Raw genomic sequence first — 13,034 nt, 5'->3', positions numbered from 1 at the left:
CGGCACTGTCTGTGAGGGAGTTTTTAGCCAGTAAACAAATAACTGTATTGGAACACCCTCCCTACTCACCTGATCTGGCCCCCAATGACTTTTTTCTTTACCCGAAGATAAAGGACATATTGAAAGGAAGACACTTTGATGACATTCAGGACATCAAGGGTAATACAATGACAGCTCTGATGGCCATTCCAGAAAAAAAGAGTTCCACAATTGATTTGAAGGATGGACTAGCACTTGTGCTGGTGCATAGCTTCCCAAGGGGAGTACTTCAAAGGTGACCATAGTGATATTCAGCAATGAGGTATATAGCACTTTTTCAAGGATTAGTTTGTGAACATAATTGTCCGACCTCACATAATCCATAATCAACTTTCAGGTTCCTAAGCCCCATTATCCCAGAATACACCGCTGTTTTGATTTTTATCTGCTCTTTCAGCGGCCGTTATGTCCTTGGGGACCGTCACTACCCTTAGTTCTCGTCCATGGTTCTGTGCACATTCTCCTTACCTACTGAACTCCCATGCCACCAGACTCTGCTTCCCAAACTTTTGGAAACTCTTATTTCATATAGTCTGTGTAATCAGTGTTCCCCCTTGCTCCATCCAAGCCCAAGTAAAGAAAACAAGAGGTAAGAATCCAAGACTTCACGTGAGACTTAAAAAATATCTATTATAAAAACACTAGAGTAAAAACCTCAATGCCATTGTAATCTTTCAGTTATTGCCAGTTTTTAAATATATCCATTCTAACATTATTTATTTTAACAATGCAAATCTACTCTGACTTTAACACTCAGTTATTTCCATGAGGGGAAGAAAAGGAATCAAGTATTCAAATTCTAATGCAGTTATACTGAATCTAGTTTTAAACAATCTGAAACTAACCTACAAATCTAAGCTATTAGTTGTCATATTTTACAACCCCCAGAGAGGCAGTCAGCAGCCAAGCTTTCCCAGTCTACCCCGTCCAAATCCTTCTAGCCACTGAACGTCCACTTTTCAATTTCCTTCTCAACTTCAAGAGATTGAGCCAAAAAACGTGGGCTTAAGGATTACTCTGGGTGAAAAATTAAAAAACTACAATGGGCCACAGATTTCCACTTCCTTCAACTCTGTCACTAACGCATGAAGGAGAAACATGACCTGGCTTAGTCTCTTACATTTTTTAATAGTTATCCATATCACAGAGGTGGCTAACAGAAAATCAACAGGACGCAAACAATGAGGACAAGAAAAGGAGTCCCTAAAAGACCTGTAAGCTAGCCACAGGAGACCCACTAAAAGGCCAAAGCAGTTTAACCCCCTCAGTTACCTATAAGATATTGCCACTTTTCATCCACAATCTGTTTGAAATTGGATATAAGAGTTTATTTCTTAAATCATACTACAGAAAAGATAAATGAAATCAAGCAAACTGGAATATCTATGGGGTGTGATCACACAAAATGGTGAATGTTTAAATTAAAAAAAAATATTACAGTAAAAGACATATTGCCATTAATCCCCCTCAAAATTCTCCCCCTCGCTTCAAACACACTAATCCCATCATTTTGCCACGTTCTGAAGCAGTTATGGAAGTCCTTTTTTGTGAGTGTGTTTAGGTGCGCTGTCATGGCTGCCTTGATCTCCTGAGTCATTTTGACTTTGGGGAAGAGCCAGAAGTCGCCAGTGAATAAAGTGGATGAGGATACACCCTGACATTTTTATTTGACAAAAATTGCAATATACCAGAAGCTATGTGTGACACACAGTATTGTCATGATGGAGAATGAGTTACAGGACACTTTAAAACACACCTTCTCTCAACCGTAGCTCACACCCTACTGACTGCCATGAACAAGTTGAAAGTTGTCACACACTGTTAGTAAGGTTCGACATGCCACGTTCCATATTGAAGATCCCTGCCTTTCCGTTGGATGGCACTAGGCAGCAACAATTCACCGTATTTTATGATCACAGTAGAAAGGCTCCATGTCACACATCACTTCTGGTATGGCAATTTCTGTCAAATAAAAATATTACGGTGTGTCCTCATCCACCTTATTCACCAGATCAGGCACTATGGGACCTCTGACTCTTCCCCAAAGTCAGAATGACCACGAAAGATACACGTTTTGAATCGATTCAGGACATCTGGGAGCCAGGACTACACAACTAAAGACACTCACAAAAGAGGACTTCCAGAACTGCTTCAGAAAGTGGCAAGAATGATGGGATAAGTGTGTTCGAAGCAAGGGGGAGTATTTTTCAGGGATTAATAGCAACATGTCTTTTACTCTATTTCTTCCTAAATGATCAGACTGATCAATTGAAACAGTCCTTTCAAGAAAAGGCTCTGAGGGTCATTATGAATAGGATCTTCTCAGAGATCTGGACAGATTACCAAAGATGGAATGGCTACAAACTAGCCAGAAGATATAGGCTCCATCCCAGAGTTCAGGGTAACGGGTGCTTAAAAGGCTGGCTGCTTCAGGAAGCCAGCAAGGAACGCTTAAAGAGAAAGGGACAAAGATGAGGCCTGGGGTTTCGTCCCTCCCAACTACAAAGGGGAGGGGGAAGACAGAGGAGTCGCTCCCCAGCAGGCACCGGTAAGGTGTGCGTAAGTCCAGAGCTTGGGGGGCCGTGATGAGGAAGCACACGCTAGGGATGCGCATAAGTCCATAGCTTCAGGGACAGATGGGTACAGGCCCATCCCAAGGTCTGAGGAGGCAGTGGATGCTCTGTCTCAGAAGGTGTTTCAGAGATGGGGGATGGAGAGGAGACACCCTATTCCCTAACTCCCACTCTGTCTTTTCTTATAGAAGGGTAACCAGTCTCTGTCCTTCGAGAATCCCCACTGCTCTGTATTCTACTACATTGGAACAAGTTTGACCCTGAGGGCTAAAGAAGAGGCTCATCTTCCTCTGCAATAGGATTTGGCCTCAATGTAAATTAGATGATGGAGAAAGCTGACCTGAAACAGCACTTTAAACTATAATACCACCCTAAATTAGATCTCTTGTGTCACAGGCTAGAAAAACGGACAGAAGTGCCGTATGTACGGGCCGTTAAGGCCCTCAGAGAAGACTTGGATCTCTGTCACTCCTGTAAGATAGACCCTACAGTTCTAGCCGTATGAACTCATCCACCCAGTGGTTCTGATCTCGGATAGAGCCCAGGAGAGGTCCTGTGACCCCCCTCTCCCTAAGGGACCAGAGGAGACAGCCCCTCCTAGCTGCCCCTCCTCAAACTCACAAGGGCTTTTGCCTCCATACCCAGGGTTCCCCTATGCCCCAAAGATCTGCCCCCTTGGGGAGGCAGGAAACTGAGGCCTAATAGGCAGCTCCGGGGAGTGCAGGACCCCTTCTCCATGCAGGACCTCCTCCAAATAAAGACAGACTTAGGGAGATACTCAAATCAACAGGTTTTGGGTTCCAGAGGCTCGCTCTTACTTTTGACCTCTCCTGGAGAAATGTTCCTGTCATCATGGGACAAACTCTCTCTAAGACAGAGACAATTATAGAGGCTGCCACTCGCTACGTAGATGGTCTCTATATGACTTAACCCTATTTGTCCAATAGGGGCCATGGCTGTACCCAGCACTGACCCCAACTGGGACTATAACTCCCCCGAGGGCACTTGGCAAGGAAATCATCTAACCTTTTGTTTAACTGAGGGCATGAGGCAAAGTAAGATTAAGCCAATTAATTACCAGACGCTAGCTACTATTCACCAGGGCTCCTCTGAAAACCCCACGGCTTTTGTGGAGCGACTCAGAGAGTCTCTCACTAAACATAGATCCTGATTCTCCTGATGGGGAGTTAATGCTCCGAAACCCGTTCATTACTCAGTCTACACCAGACATCAGCAGGATTTGCCAATGGAAATATTGTTGCTTGCTTTTTGATTGCCAGGAGAAATTAACGTTCCGAGGGAGATGAATTCTAATTTATATAAAAATACTGTGTGTTTCCAAAGAAGGTACAGTATATGGAACCACATTTTTGAAGGAACTAAAAGAAAGTAGTTTGTCCCGAGGATGGTTATTTCTGAATGAGAAGAGACACACTAATGAGGACTAGGAACATTGTGAAGGAAATCTTGAGAGAATGCTATGTTCAGTTAAGCTAACTATGATTAATTAAGTAATGTAAATATCAAAAGTAAGCTGGTGCAGAATTAGAGATCAATTTTCTCTCTCTGCTAGGTAAGATGAAGTTTGTTAGACTATTGGTCTGCTACTGACATGATGAAAAAGTATTCTGCCTGAAAAGCAAAGATTATATGTGTCATCAGGATAATTTTCCGTTTTATATTGTCTTAATTAGATCCCTCGTTTCTCCACAATAGAAGGACTACATTTTGCTAATCATTAAGTACCCTTCTATATTTTGAGACTGCTTGAGTTCATGTGCCCTCCTCTATGTCAAAAGCAGGCCAGTGTAAGGAAGCTTGGCCTGATGTTTGCCCTGACTGACAGGTTATTATAGTAATTCTGACCCATTGGTGCATCTTCATAAGAAGGCTTAGATCCTAGACAACGTCAGGACATTTGTTTAAATGTATTTACCAACTGAGACAGGGAAAACAAGGTAAGAAAGAAACAGTGACATTGGAAACGAGGCAAGAAGGAGGCCAGACTTTGAACTGCAGTTACAGACAGGCCAAGGCTAGCGCCAACTCAGGGACATGCTGGAAACCCCAGAAAAGGAACACTAGGTAAAGGAGCCTGCTTTGGATGTGAAAGCACCATACCACTGGAGTGGTCTCATCCTCCAAAGGCAACTGTGTCCCTTGCACAAACTAAGGGGCACTGGAGGAGGGACTGTCCCCTGTTCCAAAGAAACAGGGACCAACTCCTTCCCCCCAAAAGCTGTGATCGACTGAAAGGCCTGATGTGCCCAGAGGCTCCCAAGAAGAAAGAGGCTGTTTCCACCACAGGAGAGGAACTGCGGGTGGCCTTTGATGTGACAGATAAGCCTGTTAATTTCCTGGTTGATATGGGAGCCATTTATTCTGTCTCAGTCACTCACTCTGGACCTACTTCCTCTGAAACCTGCTCAGTTGTGGAGATGAATAGAGCCCCTAGATTTGGACTCATACTCAGCCGATTCTTTACCATTGGCCTGTGCCTTGGCGGAAATGTACAACGAGAAAACCAGACTTTAAAAAAGACTCTGAGAAAGCTCTCTCAAGAAATCTCTCAACCATGGCTTAACCTTCTACCAATAGATCTGTTGCAGGTTCATGTACGCCCACAGGCCTGCCTTTCATCTGGTAATGCTCTTACATTCAGGAGCTACAAACCTCCTTCAATATGTCACCTCTCTAGGGCAGTACCAGGAAGCCCTCAGGGCCTGTGGACAAAAGGCTCTGCCCTCGCCTGCATCACAGAACCCACCCCTCACCTGGCAACCAGATACTCATCAGATCTTGGGAAGATGCTGTCCCACATCCCAAATGAGCCCTACTTGGAAGGGCCCCTTCACTGTGTCACTTTGTACCCCTACAGCTGTCAAGGTACCAGGAGTCTCAAGCTGGACACATCACTCTCGGATCAAACCCTGGAAAGGTGAGGAAGGAGAAGACATGCCAACTGGATCCCAGTCCTCCTGCGAGGGTCTAGAAGACCTCAAGTTACTGTTCAAGAAAGTGCCACTAAGTACTGATGACTAACCCCCTACTGCTATCTACTGGCAGATTTTTCTCTTAATTCCATTTTTTTCTTTCTTTCTTTTGCCACCTGTGTCCTTCTGGTACTCCATTAAATAATTATATACTTAGACTAAATCCTCAACATGATATTTGTCCTCCTAGTTCCATTACGTTCCCAGCCCCTTCGGAGGAATGGGAGACTAACACCCTTGTATACTTTTCCATCATAAATGCAAAGGGAAATGGCCTCTCTGACTACTGGATATGCCACAGGCAGCCTGGAAGCACCCTTCCTCTCACCACTTTCAACCTGCCTGTTTTAATACCAGCCTCACCTTTCTTTTGGGGTCCCCAAGGAGTTCCCCAAGAAAACTCCCTTGGTTGTCAGGTTAGAACCCGCAGCTACAAACCTGGGCTGCATTCAGCTCACCCTGCTAGTTAACGGGTCTGATGCAACTAGGGTCAGAGCCCTCAACTGTGCATCCACATCTAGTCAATCACTTCTGCATATACCACGAGGGAGGCTACATCTCATCTGTCCATTCACCCTGTTAGCCCATTACATTTGACATATCTAGAAGGTGCACTCCAAATGCTACCTTCTACTGTCCAGCTAGTCACAAAGCTCATGACGGCAAGCAAAATACAACCCCAGGAATCGGTGCACATCTCGGAAACTTGACTACCTACCTCCAAGAGCAGGAAGGGTACTGATGGGGCCCTGAACTAAAGGAAGGCCTTCTATCTCCCCATTGCAATACAGATCCTCCTTGGGGCCCAGGTTTACACATCGCCCTCCTTGGGGCTACATGGTTTAACTCCTCTTCCCCATATCAGGCTTATACCCCCCGCCCAGGGTATCGATTTCTCTGTGGTCCTCCTCAAAATGAACTACCCAATGAAAAGTTGCCAAATGGAGTCTATCATCACCCCTCCTATAGCCCTGGCCTACCCATGTACCGACAATTCTCAATCTGAAGGACAATGCACCTTAGGGTTTTGAAGCCCTCGGGGCATATCGATCACTGTTCATAACATCACTTACCCCCAACCCCATTGGGCGATAGGACCTATTCTAGCGAGTGTTGGGGTTGCCGTAGACCTAGCAGCCCCTCGGGGAGGAGCTGCCTATCACGAGGCTACTTTAACCAACCTAACAAAGTTCATAGCTGCCCTGGTTCCAGACACTGGAGAGGCCCTCCAGAACATCCAACACTCCCTGGATTCGCTTGCAAATGCTGTCTTTGACAACCAAATAGCCCTTGATTACTTATTGGCTGAACAAAGGGGATATGTGCAGTTATTATAAGATGTGCTACACTTATATAAATGCCACTAGTCAAGTGGAATAGAGATATTAAGAGGATGTATAATCAGACTGGACAAAGGCCTCACAATTTTGCAAAGGAGCATCCAACGACTGAGTCCATCTGGCAGGCATAAAAGGCAATCTACCTTCCATGACTTCGTTTCTACCCTTATTAGGGCCTTTAGTTTGTATATTACTTCTACTACTCTTTGGCCCATGTCTTTTTAAACTAGTTGTCAAATTAGTATCGTCCAGATTACAGTAGTTGCACTCAAAAATGATGGTCCTCCTGAGATTCCAACCTGTTCTTTTGGAAATAGATGTCTCAGATTTACACCAGTCTCCTCTCAACACCGTCACTCGCAGCTTTCGCCTCCCATCTGCCAAAGTACGGGGACACCATCTCCTTCCTCCTGACAGAGAGCAAGAGGATGAGACCCTGACTACAACATTGCCCCTTTCAGCAGGAAGTAGATACAGAAGAGTCGCATCATCACTTTCCTAAAAGACTTCAGGGTCTCAAACTCTTGAGGGAGGAATGATAGGGTAGGTAGATAGATAGAAAAGAACAGGAGCAGGAGGAACTTTGCCCTGGTTAGAAAGCCCTTTGCTGCAGCTCCTACTTGGGACAAGACCCCTTGCAGCTGCCCAGCGGAATTCCAGGCTTACACATACCCTGATGGGATGTGTTTGCCCCTAAATCAAAGAAATGCAGTAGAAGAGAGGAAGACATCCTGTTACCAAAGAACACATCCTGTTTGTCGGGCCCACCAATACCTTACTAGCCCAGGATTACAGGTTTTCACATACCCCAAGGGGATGTGTTTCACATGCCCCTAAATCAATGGGGTGTGCTTACACATGCCACTAAATCATAGAAAAGCATTGCTAAATGCCAGAGAAGGGAAGAAAGAGAGATAAGAGAAGGGAGAGGGTGAGGCCATCCTACCCATAGAAATAAAAGCCTTCACACAATGTAAAGTGAGGCTGCTTCCCTCTCCGGTCAGCCTGCTCCGTATCTTGGACTATACTCTTTTACTAATAAAGTTCTGCTGTTAATAATACTGCACAAACTTTCTCTTGATTGAAGTCTTTTCCTTCAAGAAGACAAGAGCCGAGATTCAAGGTCATTTTCCAGTAACAATTTTACTGTTAAACATTTCCCCCAAATCTTTACTTTCAAAACGCTGTTCTTTTTTGTAATGATACAATTTAATATCGGCAAACACGTTAGTGTTCAATATTGATCATCCAGAATAAAGCAATCTAGGAAGTCTACCTTTAAGAGTATACAATTTCTCACACCCTTTTGCTATACTTTTGTTTTTTAACAAGGTTAAGCGACACACGTACTTCCCACCTTATTATCACTGAAAAGTTTTGTAAGAGATTTTTTATTAAAATAAGTTAACATTTTCCTACTCATCCACCTGGGGAGCCAGGGCCCCTCAACGCCAGTCCCCTCCCGCCTAGTTCCCCACCCGCTGCACCACAGGGAGTCGCTGTCTAGTACCTGGCGCCTCTGCCCGCCCAGCTCGTAAGGTTGAAATGACCGCAGGTGGCAACGCCTCGTCGGGATCTTGCCGCCGCCAGCGCCCCCTCCTGTTCCTCCGGCCCCCGAGGCCATGGCGGAGCCTCGGCCCCTTCCCGCTACGGGGCGGGGAAAGCAGAGGCGGCCTCTTTAAAGACCCCCATCCCCCGCCCACCCCAACCCAAAAGTCCGTCTGCGCTGCCCACACGGGGGCACAGACCCACAGGTACCGCGAAGTTGCGAGCACCGAGGTGACAAAACGCGTGCTGGCAGCAGAGAAGGAGGTGGGCGCTACAGGAGCCGAGGAGCGGGCTCCGCTCCCGCAGCCCCTCGCGCACCACCTCCCCTGCGTGTCGCACGGTATCTACGATAAGCTCCGCAGAGCACAGCGAGAGCGGATGCACACGCTCGCTGCCTAACTCGACCGCTGGTCACGGGGATTCTCCCGTCGCCCTAGTCGAGCTGCCGCAGTTAAAGCCGCCACCGCTACCGCCTAACCCTCCACTATGCGCACAACGCCCACCCGGGCGACGTCACCATCCACGCAGTCACCGCCTTTGTTCGCGTCTATTGCCGCTGCTAAGGACGCTGCCGTGGTCGCCAGGCAGAACGCTGTCACTTCTTTTTAAGTCATATAACATCTTGACCTTTCCTAACCCTAAACATTTTTATAAAGTTATTCTTCCCATAAAGTGATGCCCTAGAAAGAAAAGGCTATGTTATTGCTAGGAGAAAAAGTGTGTCCACATACCTGTAAACAGATGTAACAATACTGATAATAATGTACTTTGGAAATTAACTCTTAAACACAGGCCTCTACTGAACTATCCCGTAAAAGATGCCCCAAACCACTTTACTCTCCCATAGTCACAATGACAAATGAAAATATCAATGACCAAATACTATTGATCTCACACTAGTAAAATCAATGATAATTTGTTCATGTTGTCTTCAACTGTATTTGTAGCTGTCATAGTTAATTTAGATATTACACTGCTGCTATCCACGCCAACTCCCATTCTGTAAAATTCAAATAAGTTTTGGGATCATTTCCCCTCTCTACTTTTCCCTGGCAGTCTATATAAGACACTCCTCTGTCCAGGAAAGTTTACACCTAATTCTTGATCACTTCAGAAAGGCTACTGTGATTTTTCTGAAAACACTTAAATACCATGTTTAGATACATCTTTCATATTAAGCTACCTTTAGCTACTATTTCATGGGTTGCAGTGCCGGCTCTGCTACTTGCTCTAAATACTCATTTAAGCATCGTTTCATGTATCACACACCTTGTTCTGCGTATCACAGATGCCGCCCCCCAGTATTGGTCAGTCTGGAACTTCTGACACTCACCACAGCCCTGCCGCTCTCTGCAGATGTCCAGTCCTCCCTTCCAGAGGCTTGCTGCTCTGTGACATGTCACCAGACACAACACAGAGCAGATGGACCGATGGAAGCACAAGTGGAACCCTGGCTCTGCCACTCTCTCCCAGTCACTAAGCTCTCTACTCCAGTTTTCCATTCACAGACACTTAATAACAATAGTATCTATGGCATCTGTTGCAGAAAGGATGAAATGAGATAATAAATATCAAGTGTTGGGAACAGTGCCTATTACACAGTAAATCCTCAATGAATGTTGGCAGTTACTATTATTAAGCTGCAGGGACATGGGTTATACAGGTGTGGAAAATCAGAAGGCAAGCTAATGGCAAGTTAGTAAAGACAAACAACTGATGTTTTAAAATCCGAATTAGACGGTCTGTATTCTAACACACACACACACACACACACACACACACACAGTTTGTACCAAGTAAATACAATACAGTACACAGTGGACATAAATTACAGGTTTTCTGTTTTTAAACAGACAATGGTAACCTACTACAGTCAACTCACTACACACAAAATCATGAACAGCAGCTTCACATTAAAATCTCCTTATCCTACTCATTTACTGATGCTAACCATTAAGGAAAAAAGGTCCAGCAGGCTACATGCATGCTCTCACTCTCACAACACATTTATTGCTGTACATCCAGACCCACTGCACAGGCATCTCTGGATTAGGTACATAAAGTTCCTCTGTAGAAATTTCTGCACATGTGATCCCACAATGTCTCCATTACTGGGAGAACTTTACAAATGAAGAGACGGGCAGGAGGATCATCTGTATTCAATCAACTCCTGCAAATACAGTGAAGTGGGCACCTGTGAACAACTCTCTCCATCTCTTCAGCATTTTCCGGAATTCAGTCAGCTAGCAACAGTAAAACCACACCACTGTGAAACCTATCAATGCCAAACAAACCCACAAAGAGACAAAACTCCACACCCCCTCCACACCCTAAGCCAAGTCTTGGTATGTCTTGTGTTTTTACAGTAATACTGCTCTCCCCACTCTACCTGCCTCTTGGATTAAACCAAGGTGCCAGAAATGCTAGAGGCAGAGCCCCAATCACTGTCAAGGGTTATAACACAATGTCAAGCCAGCAGGTGGCGGGCCAGGTGGAAAAAATCAAAGAACATAGTTGGGAGATTTTTCAGTGTGCTTAGGAAACAGGACAGAATGGCAGCACTGGTCTGGTGGCCAACGGGAGTGTGAAACCAAACTTGCAGTCAAAGTATATATACACATAAAACACGAGTGGACAGCAAAATCGTTCAGTCCTATGTAGGATCTCTGGTTACACAGAGCAGCATTCTATAACCTCTTCTGCAAAGAAGGATTTGCAACCTCATTCTCAGGCAATAAAAGCATTTGTGTTTGCTCCTGCAACATGCACATGAGATCCCCCAAGTTGCTCTGCAACAAAGTCTATTACCTTATGCTTTTCTACAAATCACTTTTCTCTACATTTTAGTGTATAGTCTTATCTGTCTCCTAAGAGACAAGTTATACACACCTTTCATATACATAATATTAATTTTTTCCCCATTTTTTAATTAGAGTTTATTGGGGTAACAATTGTTAGTAAACTTACATAGATTTCAGGTGTACAATTCTGTATTATATTATTACATCATCAATAAAACACATTGTGAGTTCACCTCCCAGAGTCACTTCTCCTTGCATCACCATATATTTGATCCCCCTTACCCTCATCTCCCACCCCTCACCCCCCTTACCCTCTGGTAACCACTATACTATTGTCTGTGTCTATGAGTTTCTGTTTCTCATTTGTTTGTCTTGTTCTTTTGTTGTTTTTGGTATATATACCACATATCAGTGAAATCACATGGGTCTCTGCTTTTTCTGTCTCACTTGTTTCGCTCAGCATTACTCTCTCAAGATCCATCCATGTTGTCACAAATGTTCCTATATCATCTTTTCTTACTGCCGAATAGTATTCCATTGTGTATATATACCACAACTTCTTTATCCATTCATCTATCGAAGGACATTTTGGTTGTTTCCATGTCTTGGCCACCGTAAATAAAGCTGCAATGAACATTGGAGCACACGTGTCTTTATCTCTAAATGTTTTCAGATTTTTTGGGTAGATACCCAGGAGAGGGATTGCTGGGTCATATGACAATTCTATTCGTAATTCTTTGAGGAACCTCCACACTGCCTTCCATAACGGCTGCACCAGTCTGCATTCCCACCAACAGTGTATGAGGGTTCCTTTTTCTCCACAGCCTCTCCAACATTTGTTACTATTTGTCTTGTTGATGATAGCCATTCTGACTGGGGTGAAGTGATATCTCATTGTGGTTTTGATTTGCATTTCTCTGATGATTAGTGATGTTGTGCATTTTTTCATATGTCTATTTGCCATTTGTATGTCCTCTTTGGAGAAATGTCTCTTCAAGTCCTCTGCCCATTTTTCAATTGGGTTGTTTGTTTTTTTGTTGTTGAGTTGCATGTGTTCCTTGTATATTCTGGATATTAGCCCCTTATCGGAAGCACTATTTGCAAAAATCTTCTCCCATTCAGTTGGTGGCCTCTTTATTTTGTCGATGGTTTCATTTGCTGTGTAGAAGCTTTTAAGTTTCATATAGTCCCATTCGTTTATTTTAGCTTTTACTTCCATTGCCTTTGGAGTCAAATTCATAAGATACTATTTGAACCCAAGGTCCATAAATTTAGTACCTATGTTTTCTTCTATGCAGTTTATTGTGTCAGGTCTTATGCTTAACTCTTTGATCAGTTTTGAATTAACTTTGGTACATGGTGACAAATAGCAGTCCAGTTTCATTCTTTTGCACGTGGCTATCCAATTCTCCCAGCACCATTTATTGAAGAGGCTGTCTTTCCTCCATTGTATGTTTTTAGCTTCTTTGTCAAAAATTATCTGTCCATATTTATGTGGTTTTATTTCTGGGTTCTCAATTCTATTCCATTGGTCTATGTGCCTGTTTTTCTGCCAATACCATGCTGTTTTGATTATTGTAGCCCTGCAGTACAAGCCAAAGTCAGGAAGTGTGATACCTCCATTATTGTTCTTTTTTCTTAAGATTGCTTTGGCTATTCGGGGTCTTTTGTGGTTCCAAACAAATCTGATGAGTTTTTGTTCTATTTCTTTAAAATATGCCATTGGGATTTTGATGGGGA

The 13,034-nt window shown here is 44.1% G+C and overlaps 1 protein-coding gene across 1 annotated transcript in view; it reads right to left on the bottom strand.

The window, feature by feature from the left end:
• The window catches only part of LOC109453332 (nuclear pore complex protein Nup153-like), a 103,083-nt gene extending 94,122 nt beyond the window's left edge, over window positions 1-8,961 (bottom strand). The window contains exon 1 of the mRNA XM_088789798.1: window positions 8,456-8,961. Coding sequence (XP_088645924.1) covers window positions 8,456-8,569 — 114 coding nt within the window. The 5' untranslated portion in view covers window positions 8,570-8,961. The remainder of the gene's footprint in view (window positions 1-8,455) is intronic.
• Window positions 8,962-13,034: the final 4,073 nt, after the last annotated feature.

This window comes from Rhinolophus sinicus, chromosome 14 (assembly GCF_057876585.1).
Source record: "Rhinolophus sinicus isolate RSI-liver-muscle chromosome 14, RSI-T2T, whole genome shotgun sequence".
In the NCBI taxonomy this organism is placed as follows: Eukaryota; Metazoa; Chordata; class Mammalia; order Chiroptera; family Rhinolophidae; genus Rhinolophus; species Rhinolophus sinicus.
The sequence above is the reverse complement of the archived record's forward strand: the minus strand, read 5'-3'. Positions and strand labels throughout refer to the sequence as shown.